The 11080-nt window shown below is 49.0% G+C and overlaps 1 protein-coding gene across 3 annotated transcripts; it reads right to left on the bottom strand.

The window, feature by feature from the left end:
* C24H1orf232 (chromosome 24 C1orf232 homolog) lies at positions 1-7814 on the bottom strand. 3 transcript variants are annotated; one of them, XM_031594936.2, is made up of 5 exons: positions 6851-7814; positions 899-3123; positions 737-823; positions 560-645; positions 1-368 (listed from the first exon to the last, which is right to left on the bottom strand). In XM_031594936.2, the coding sequence occupies exons 2-5, from the start codon at positions 983-985 to the stop codon at positions 107-109; spliced, it is 522 nt and encodes a 173-aa protein (XP_031450796.1). In that variant the 5' UTR covers positions 986-3123; positions 6851-7814; the 3' UTR covers positions 1-106. The 3 variants fall into 3 exon arrangements, with proteins under 3 accessions (XP_031450796.1, XP_089980451.1, XP_089980452.1); XM_090124325.1 differs by having other exon boundaries at positions 899-3120; XM_090124326.1 differs by lacking the exon at positions 6851-7814 and adding an exon at positions 4501-4626 and having other exon boundaries at positions 899-3120.
* Positions 7815-11080: the final 3266 nt, after the last annotated feature.

The raw sequence follows: 11080 nt of genomic DNA, 5'->3' as shown, positions 1-11080 counted from the left end.
GAGAAGGGCGCCGTGGGGTCTTTAGTGCCAACACCTCCACATTGCCAGGGCCCATCACAGCATCACTGGCTGGCGCTGCCGCAGGGCCACGTTGGCACCGCCTCCTCTAGTTGCCCTTGGAAGCATTTTTATTTCGGATTTCAGCCAGTTTGCTGGCCAGGAAGCCCCATTTGAAGGTCCCTTCCTCGGGCTCTCGCAGGTCACTGGGGCCCTCATCACCTGGTGGCTCCGTGGGATTCTCACCCAGCTCTGGTGGGGTCACGTCCTTGTCCGGTGTCGAAGCTTGCTGCCACTTGGTAGCGAAGAGATCCCAAAAGCCGGCTGCTTTCTGGGTGGGAGGCAGCTCAGCTGGCACGGCAGCCAGGGGGCTAAAGGAAGAACAGGGGTGGGGATGTGGACACAGGGACTCCTGCACCAGCTTCAGTGCTGGGGTGTATCTGGGATCCCCCACCCCGGTCCAGGGACTGGGATCATAGGTGATGGGGGAACATGGAGATGCAGATCCCAGGGCAAAATCTAGGCTATGGGAGCCCCCCTTCCTCCTTAAGACATAACTTACTGGTCGGCGCAGGGCTCTGGGTTGAGCAGCTGGTGCTCATCCTCACGGGTGAAGAGAGATGAGAGCGTCCGCCAGCCCCCCTGGACCTGGAGAGGAAACACAGTGCGACTCAACGGGGCTCACTGGGAGTTACTGGGACTCCCGGTCCCAGCAGCACCCCACAGCTGCAATCCTCACCTTCCGTGCCAGCTGGGACACAGGGCCGGATCCCTCCTCCATCAGCGCGGGGGGCTCCGCTGCCTCCATCAGCTCGGAAGGGTCTCCCTGCAACGAACCCAACCCAGTGAGAGCAGGAGGAGGGCAGGGGGCTGTTATCAGCCGTACCCCCCCTTCCATTACCTCCTCCTGCAGAGCACCGTCAGCCCGTGCCCCCCCCAGGGTCTGCAGCACCCTGGCTTTGTAGAGCCCCCAGATGCCCTGGGTCATGGCGCGGGGCTGCGGGACAGAGGCGATGCGCAGCGGCAGGCGGGGAGGTGGGGCGGCTCTGGTCGGCGATCCGATGTCCTCATGAAAGTTTCAGGGGCCGCGCTCCGTGCACAAAGGGGAACCTGAGCCCGGGTCGCGCTGGGGGAAGAACAGCGGGCGGGGGAGGGCTTCGTTCACCCCAAACCCGCTCCCGGTGCCCAGTGCGCACATCGGGGCGGCCCTGGGGAACAGCCGAGCACAGTCAGACAGCACTCTGTAGTGCCACCGTCTGCGGCGGGTGCGTTTTTCTGCACGTTTCGTGTCCATGAAGGAACTGCAGGAGCCACGCAGCGCTCAGCGCCGCACGCGGGGCGCATAGAAGCAGGAAAAAAACTTCCGCTCCTCCAGCGCATGCGCACTACGGCCGGGCGGACCTGCCAGCTAAGGGCGGAGAGGCGCGGCGGTGGACGAGCGTGTGTCCGCCCCAGCGCCGCGCTGCTGCCACCTGCTGGCCGGAACGCGGCACTGCAGGCGCTGCTCCGCACCCCGCGCCGCTGCGTTAAGAGCCGCTGTCCCATCACGTTCCCGAGCAGCGACTAAACTAATTAACAATTTCTTTTCCTCCCTTCTCACGTCTCCGTGAGGCTTAAAATAACAAAAGAGCTCTTCCATCTCCAAAGTCAATTAGTCACTGGGTTAGAACTTCAGTTTTTGACATCGTAATTAGATTTCATTAATGCATTGCCGAAGGCTGCAAGATGGAAATGCGGTAGATGAGCCTCCCTTTGCATCATCTTTCAGTTAATTACATGCTTATCTTGGAAACAAAAGATGCTGCACACAATAAAAAACCTTATGTCCCAAAATATGCATTGGTGGATGCACAGTGAAACTTGTTGGAGGCTGTGAAGTTACCTTCCCTCTACACAACCCGTCCTTTTCAACACGTTGCCAACAAGCCCTGAGATCCTTTAGATCTCTTGGTGAAGGAATTTGCAAAATGCTGTCTTCTGGGACTAGGAAAAACGCTTGGCTGATCCTCCTGACCTCCCCTTGGTGCTGTGCATCAGAGACCTCTGCTCCTCCCAGGGGATGAAGCTCCATCTGCACACAGATCTGCCAGCACCATCCCTCTGGGGAAGTGATTTTCTCATGCAGGTCATTGATATCATATCACAGAGCCATAAGTAATCACATTTAAAACGTGCTTTCAATTAAAGCGAGGGCTTTCCGTTCGGTAACATCTTTCAGCAGCAATTTGTAACACCAACACTGTATAATTGCTGCTAATAAACATGCAGGTAGCAGATAATCTTAACCATTTGCTCAGATTTTTCTCCCAGCGACATCAGGCACTGCAACCTGTCTCAGCTGTGTGAATTTACTGTTCCCCTGCAAAAAAAGCACTGCTCTCCCTGCCTCCAAATCCTCCGAGGCAATTCAGTCAACAGACAGCTTAAGGTGCTGCTAAATTGAGGCTGTGAAAATTATTTCTCACTTTATGTCCCACTTGGGAAGAAGCTCCACCAAGCCCACACACAGCGCCCTGCGTAATGCCGTTAATGATGGACTCACTGAGGCTCAGAGCTCTGGAGATAAATTTTAGATGGCTTTATACTTCAGGTAGTCATTCGGATTTATTTATTTTTTAATCACCGACCACAGCAGGAACTGTTTGTGGGTTTTATGGTTGTTGTATTTTATCATTCCATGGCCTGCTTCCCACTCTTATATGCTGCGTGGATGAGACCTGAGATGATGCTAAATGCTGGACAGTTATCTGTCCTTGGGTAGTGTTCTGGTGGAGATTGTTACCCCACTTCTCCCTAATGGCAGCACAGGGCATCGTGGAGTTCTCCAGGCTCAATATGAGGTGCTATGCAGGTGGGCAGGGGGAGTCACTGCTCTCCCACACTGTCCTGTGGCAGATGAAGGGCAAAGCAGATGGTAGGTTTCCAGCTGAACAAGGAGGTGCATTATTACCCAGCCCACTGAGCACATCACACACAGCTGAACCCCATCATGGATGATGGACCAGTCTGCAGTTGGAGAACAGCCCCCTCTGGAAAGCTCCCAGTGACATTTCTGGGTTCACAACACACTGCTGCCTGCAGGTCTCACATTGTGCAGTTCTCTTTCCCAATCCAGTGTGATTCCTGCTGAAAAAAAAGCCCAAATTTCAAACAGAGAAGGGTAAAATGTCGATTCCTACACCTGGAGCTGAATGTTGCAGCCCAGTCTGCTTCAGGTTCATCCTTCAGCCAGCTCTATTTTAGAAGAGATGGCAATGGAAGAAGCACTGTTCCAGACAGGCTGGCATCAGAGTGGCAAAGAGACAACTTGACCACAGCCATCAGCCACCTGGAAACAGGCTTTGGTACCACAGCACGACCTGATGTGGGTCAGCAGGCAGCCAGGTGTGTGGTGTGGGCATGTTTTGTCTGAGAGCTCCTGATAATTGGATTGTGCAGAGATCTGCACACCACAACAAACACAAACGGCAGAAAATGAGTCAACTGCCCCCATGGGGGAAATCACTGCCTGACCTTTCATACAGCTCACTTTCAATGCAATCATCTGACATTTATGGGTTTTATCAGTATATCCACAAATTAGCCACAGTGTCCAACCAACTACTAGGAAGAAAGTAATTATGGGCACCACTGCTAGAGCTGATACAAGGGCTGCTTGGGGAAATAAAGGATTACTTTCAAATATATATATGTAGGAGATCTTGATTCCAGCAGGTGTAAGGGAAAAGAAAATTTAAGGCTGACATAACAGTGGGAAGAGAGAAGTGAAAACGTTCAGAATTGAGATCTAATCTCCTTAGCACCTTGGGCAGCAACGGAAACTCTTGAAACCCAGAAGCTGTTTCCTGAGAAAACTCCCAAGGAGAAGGCAGCGGTAGAAAGAGGTTTCCTTTCACATTTCAGGGCACATCCCCATGATCAGAATTTGGGAAGCAGAGACATTAAGCCAGCACTCAACCCCGAGGCACCCCTTGTCATCACACTCACCCCTGTGCACCTAAAGGAACCACAGCTCGTGCTGGACCCTGCTCAAGGGGAATGTCCCCACCACATGTGGCACTGCATGGAGCCCTGCAGCACGGGAGGACACAGAAGGGGCTGAGAAAAGACCCCACAATCCTTCCGAGGACAGCAGGGTCAGTCCTAAAGGGCTCACCGCTCTGGGACATCTTCTGAAGGATGCAGCAGACGAGAGGAGCACTTCCAGCAGCACTCAAACTGCTTCCCAAGCCAGGTTTTCCGTCCCTGTTCTGCTGGGGTGCTCAGTCCTCGCAATATGTCAGGCTGATCACTAGATGTCCCCATCTGAATACAAATGGCAATCCTGCCAACTCGCCCCCCTCTTCCACCGAGGCACAAACCAGTCTCACAGCCCCCCACTGCTCCCCGACACCGACGGTAATTAAAGATAACACCACTTAGCCTCCCGTCTTTTGCACTGAATCGCTAATGTTCGATTTGTTTAACCCTTGCAGCAGAAAAGTTAAATAAACAAGCAAGCACCTCAGCAGGGCGTGCAGCTCAAAGGGAATTGAGGGTGGCAGGAAGGCTGCACCCAGCTTGGTGCGCCCTGTTTGCACCCTGCGCCCTCTGTGCACCACGAGGCTCTGCCCTGCTCCTCTCTGATGCATTCTCATCCTTGTGCTTGGAGGGGAAAGCACACTACTGGGATAAGGGTGAGGGCATCTGCCATGTTCAGAGCTCAGCTGTGCAATGCCCTAAGCAACCCACTGCATGTTTGCCCTTTCTGGAGCAAAACACAGGACCAGAGACCCCCAAAGGTCTCCCCAGCTCACACAACCACGTATCCCAACATCCCTCTTCTCCACAGGACTACATCACAGCCCCATCCCTGACCTCATGCTATGGGGACAGTCAGAATGTTCTTCCTTTGGATCTGGGCTGCTCCCCTGCAGCAGTAAGCTGTCCCTACTGCCCACACTCCTTTCCAGCTCCTCTGTCTTGTTTCACCTGGCTGCTTATCTCAGTATTTTCAGGTCATTTAAGCTGCTTTATTTCGTTAAGAAGAAGCAAGTGGAGCCTGTAACCAGAGTTGATAAATCCTTAGACCTCGACCTCAACGTTTAACTGCTTAGGCTGATGCTTTCCATTTCTCCCAGCTGTGCAAAGGAGAACAAGGAGCTCCATTTTCCCCGGAGCCAACACCTGGTTTAAGAACAGCAGGTGAGAGTGCACCGTGTGCAGGGATGCAGAGCTTTGGGTTCAGGGTTTGCTCTTCTCCCCATCAGCCGTCCGAGTTTGTCGTGGTATCACGCAGCATCCAGGGGCTCTAAAGAGATCAGAGAACTGATGGCGCTTTGTGACAAGGAGACAGAAGGCTGAGTCCATAATATGTCCAGGAACTGCAAGACATCATTTCTCACATCACAGGAAAATGGCCCACGGCCATCAAAAGGAAAAGGGAAAGGAAAAAAAAAAAAAAAAGATGCTCTAATAGCAGGCCATTATCTCATGACAATGGCTCTGTTAACACATGCTAACCCCTCTGATGTGCTTAGAAATCTGAGCAGGAAAATGAAAGGTGCCGCCGGTAAGGAGAGCTTGTATTTAACGTTTCTGTCCAAGTGGGAAGTGGAATTTGAGAGAGCAGTCCTGTAGGCTTAAGGAAATAGATTGAGAAATGCGTTTGGAGAGCGGAAACAGCATAAAACACGTTGCAGTTTGGCTCATTTGGGATTCCAGTCATAGAGACAACAACACTGTGGAGGATTTAGCTTGCCAATCAACATCTTATTTATTTCCTCTGAAGAGAATATCTTTATTCCGCGCCCGTCGCTGCAGCCAATATCTGTGGGATTACAAAATCAAGCAGCATCTCCCATTTTTGTTTTGTCCATAGCAGCACAAGATGTAAGAAAATATCGATACTTTGGAAAGAGCTCCAAAAAAACCCAAAACAAACCCAAACCAACCACCTCTCCGGGGGGGAGAAAGCATTCAAATCCTTATTTTCATTCTGTCCAAGAAAGAAACCTTTTCCTGCAAGAAAAGAAGAACCCTCTGGTTCCTTCATTGCCCCCCCAGCCAAATAAAGAAGGAGAAGAACATGTAAATGAGAGCCAGTACTGAGAAGGTTTAATGTATGCAATTAGATGTAGTGAAATGAAAAGAACACCAGACCCATCTCTTCTCTGACATACTTGATTAAAAAAAGATCTTCCTGTTCAAAATGAAGTTTTACCATCGTTTTTCCCCTTGAAACAATTTTAGCTCTGCTTTAAAAAGTAGTTCAAGTCCAACTTTCCAAAGAAAGCCATCAGAAATAAATCTGGATTCAAACAAATGTAACGTTATGTTCTGTTTGGGGGTTTGGAATTGAAAAAAAATGACTTTCTGCAGAAAAAAAATACAGTAAATGCAAGGCAGTGGGGAGGAAAGCCACATGAAAAAAACTCTAGGGTGGAAAGTGTGTTTGCTTCCAAAATAAAGAATCACAGCTTCGGTTGAACAGAACAAAACAATATTATTATTTCAAGTGAATGTATGAAGGCTCAGCCAACTGCTCTCATTTGGGCTGCTCCTCCACTCCCCGAAGTTTCATTAAAAAATTCCCATTAAAAGTAATCATAATAATGATCTGGAGCAACACAACAGCCCTTCTCTCTGGAAGTACACGTAACCAAAGGCTTCCCCACTTTGGGGAGCACCTCTGGCAAAGTTTTTACTTTTTCTTTCTCCCAGGTCAGTGGGCAGCACCTTTTACACTCGATAACGCAGCTCACAAATCACCCAGCACACAAATTTCACCCAGATTCTAAGCTGTTTAACAAAGCAACCTGAATTTCTGCCATATTAAGGCCTCAAGCTGCAGGACCTCTGAAAAGCTGATTACCTTCAAATCTCCATATTCCTACACAGCTTCATTTCATCACACTGCCACCACCTCTCCTCCTGTACATCTCAGCAGTAGGTCACTGCCATAGCACTGCAGGGACCCTTTCTCATTTCTAGGAGATCTGAGAGACACAGGCAGACACAAAGCTCAGCAGCATCACTAATAGCTAAGGTTGTGTGGGGCTGATCAGGACCCATTGAATTCAGGTGCTGCAGAACTGGGTGCTGTCTTCTGATATGCTCATAGCCACACTGATAAAACACAGCTGTGATAAAAACAAAACAAAAAACCCACGTTAGTAGAAAGATGACAGACCTTGTGCTGTTTTGCCTGGAAAGGAGCAGACCACCAGGATGCTATAACCTTCAGGGAGTACTGAAGCTTATCACAGAAAAGTTTCAGAAGGAAAAAATGCTCTGTGAACAGGGCATGTCACAGCTAAAGCCCACAGACCCACAGTAATCTATATGTGCTATTCTGCAAAGCCAACATCTAGGCTTCAGTGGATCTAGTGTCACCCAGGTGCCTGATTCATCTTTTCTGCATGGCAGCCAGTCCCATCCAAACTGATACTTTTTCTTTCTCTCATTTGTTTCATCCTTCTGGAAAAACAAGATAAAATACCAGTCACTTTCCAGAATGGGGCAGGAGGGGAAGGAATGCTGTTGATAATAAGTGCTGATGAGGACAGAGAGTGGGAAGCACATCTGCAGAGGATACTTTCTGATAGATTATTGTCTGCTGGGTGTCGCAGGCCCATTTCCTCCCATCAGAATTCTGCTGGTGGAAGCACTCCCGGGAGACACAGCTTCACATCTGTACGCAGCACCAGAGCTTACAAGAAATGAAAATCCTGGCTTTTAAATGCTGGTAATGAGAGAAGAGTGGAGGAGTAAGAATTGCTTCTATTAATCAAATTCCCCCCTTTCATCTGTACTGCCTGCCACCATCCATTCTGGAGAGCATCACCCAAGTGTGAGGGCATGCCAGCCCTGTGCTTTTGAAGCCCATGGGCAGAGCAGCCTCAGGTACCTCTGTGTGATGCTGGTACCACTGCCAGGGCTTGGGCAGTGAATGGAGGACTTTGTTTAGCAGCCTGGAGGGGTGATCCATCACACAGAGCTCAGACTGCAAATGCAGGATGCCTGGCTCACGAGAGTGATACCAATCAGGACAGATAGCATGAGGAAAAGGAAAGGGAACATTCACACTGATCTGCTTAATACCCAACCTGACATCTCTTGGTCCCAAGTGCTGAGTTGTCCAGAGGGAGAACACAGCCTAGGGCAAGTGTTGGCTACAGAGAGGAAGCTGTCAGGAAATACAAGGGAAGAGCAAATCATCCAGACATGGACAAGGTCAGAATTCAAAGATCTCCTAATTTTCTGTGGCAAAGGAGGAAAACCAGCTTCAGTATACACCAAGGAACCTGGATAACATAGGGATCAGCTGAGGATGTACTTGTAGGGGAAAATGACAGGAGCTGCATCTCAGCTGGCTTTCCAGTGAACCTTTCCTTGGTGGTTGGTGGCTGACTTCAGGAATCAGTCATTCCTGGAAGCTCAGACAATGGATAAAAGCTGTTAACTTCTCACTGGATGGACCTGCCCAACTGGTGCCAGTAAGAACCAGTTGCAGGTTTTCAAATTCCTGTCACAGCCAATCTAATGGGGAGGGCACTGTGCTGAATGCCCAGCGTCAGCAACTTTGCCCCAGGCTTTCATATGCTGCTGTCTGTGAGCCTTGAGCACAAGGGAACAGCAGGCTCCTCTGCTGACAAGCATAACCTGAGGTCTTGTCCTCCCCAAGTAGAGGTGGGTTTCCTCCAGACTGCAGCTCAGGCCCAATACAGCCATTTCACTGCTGAGGCTGCAGACAGTGCTGCCTCCCCAGTGACAGGGAGATGTGACATGTGGGACATGAGGCAGTGTGCACCTGAAATGCTCCTGCTGACCTCAGCCTTCAGCTTGCTTCCCAAGTGTCAGGGCTGACCAGAACCAGCTGCTCCTTGTTCCTAGGCCAGCAAGCTTTGTGTTTTCTACTCTTTTTTTTTTTTTTTTCCCCTTTGTTATTTTTTGGAGATTTCTTTGACAAGCCAGTGGATTCAGCTGCAGAGCATCAGCAGAACTCCTGTGGTCCAGGGATGTGAAAACCAGCAAAGAGTGCACTGCTCTTCTGTTGCATCTTCTTCTCCCTCCAACGTACCTCCTTGGGGCAAACCAACCTCTGTGAAGGAAGGACAGGGTTCGTTTACATTGCAGCATTTTGCAGCCACTTGCTACAGGCCCGTGGAAATTCTTTTTGCTCACTATGTCTGTTGTAAAGTTGGCATCAGAATAACTGCAAAGTTTCCATTCGGGCACTGAGCCATAGTGGTGTCAGGCCTGAGATGTGGGATCAGAGCACTATTCTGTGTTGTAAAACCCTAAAGAATGCAGGTTGTGCTTGCTCTTAGGAGGTGAGGAAAATCCAGGTCTGTACCGGTGTGATTCAAATCACTTGCAAGAAGTGACTCTTGTACAAACAAAGATGACTCTTGTGCAAATGAGTACAAGTGGCTATGAGGAAAACAGGGTCAGGAGAACAAGATTTTGTCCCTCTTCTACAGGTTAAAAAAAAAAAAAAAAAAAAAAAAAGCAATGCAAGTGTTAAGAGCTTTACCCAAAATCACAACAGGCTTTGTCAGCACAGCATTCTCTCCTACTTACTGCATGACCCTCTGTTGAATGGAGCTCTTTCTGATCCACGTCATCCATTTTTCTAAATGGAGCCACTTCCAGTTTGGCTTGAGGGTAAGGGGATTTGTGTAACTCTGTGGCCTTATTGCCAGCAGGAACATGTGACATCCATTAGCATCAGCAGATGTGATGAACTTGCACCTACGAGGAAAAAAATCGCATACCTCTAAAGAAAATGACCCCACAGAAAGGATAATACATTGGAAGCTTTTATTCAATCCCATTAAGGAGAAGTGCCATCTACACTGCTGTAAGCAAAATGCTGCCAGCCTGGCTTAGACAACCATGTTGCTCCTTGCAGCCTTTTTCAGAGGTAGAGATTGCTGAGTGCAGAGGTGATATTGAATTGATTCAAAACAAATTTTTGGCTGTTTCAGGCATTAAAGTTCTTCAGGAAGGTCAGTGGTTATGTGGTACAAGCTGCTGCTTTTCAATCTACCCTTTAGTTTCAATTTACGGTTCTGCGGAGAAACATAAGAGCATTCTGATTCCTGGTTTTAAAAGAAAATAAAACAACCTCATGTGGTGAGCATGGGGAGATGGCTTTGAATTAGACTGTAGCAACTTCCCTGCTTGTGTCAGTAGCTGCTCCTTGGATCTTGTGTCTAAAAGCAGGTTCTTTTTTGATGTGAGATTAAAGAACGTTACAAAACCAAAGGAATGCAGCCACACCTGGGGCTTCCTGGTTTGGAGAGCAGCCTGCTTGCTTCCCTCTGGGCAGGAGACCAGGAGGGCTGGGAGAGCAGGGGGCTGCAGAGGGGAAGTCAGAGACTTGAGGTACGGGAATGGACTCCTGAGTGCAGAATTACAATAAAGGTCACATACCTGAGTATTGATGTAGGCTACTGAAGAGAGGAACGTGACAGAGAATGATCTGGATTATGAGCCAGCAGAAAGTGAGGGCAGATGGGTCTGTGGTAAGGGCTGCTGAGAGTCTGGAGGACAGTGTGGTAAGGCAGCTGAATGACAGAAGAGTGGTAATGAGATGGATGTGCAAGAGTGGAAAATGGTAGCTGTGCTTTGACCATCATGGTCAAAGGATTCCATGGAGACAAGGTTTGCAGGGAGAGGTAATGGCTTCTATTAGAACAATTGGTGTCATTGAAGGGGAAAATGACTGGCTTTTGAGCAACCAGCCATCGCAGAGCCACAAAAACGAAATTGGGGTGAAGTATTTCAAAAAGAACATGGGGAGAGGACCTGACACACCCATTCCTATAGCTGGAGGGCAAATGCTAGAGTTTGGTTGTCTGATGCTCCTTCAGAGCTTTTACATTCATGGAGGCAAGGTGCAAAATGCTTCTGAATCAGAGCGGAATGTTCACATTTCCCTGGTTCTCATGTTTGCTTATGTAAAAGATAAGAGAAAGTCCAGGACAGAAGGAGATGTATCCTTGTTATTCCCACAACACAAACTCTTTTTTTCCAGTGGCCAGGACAACTATGCTCTGCAGAGATACATCAGTTCAGTGGGACATACAGAGAAGGA

The sequence above is a fragment of the Phasianus colchicus genome, chromosome 24 (genome assembly GCF_987193195.1).
Source record: "Phasianus colchicus chromosome 24, bPhaCol1.hap1.1, whole genome shotgun sequence".
Classification (NCBI taxonomy): Eukaryota; Metazoa; Chordata; class Aves; order Galliformes; family Phasianidae; genus Phasianus; species Phasianus colchicus.
The sequence above is the reverse complement of the archived record's forward strand: the minus strand, read 5'-3'. Positions and strand labels throughout refer to the sequence as shown.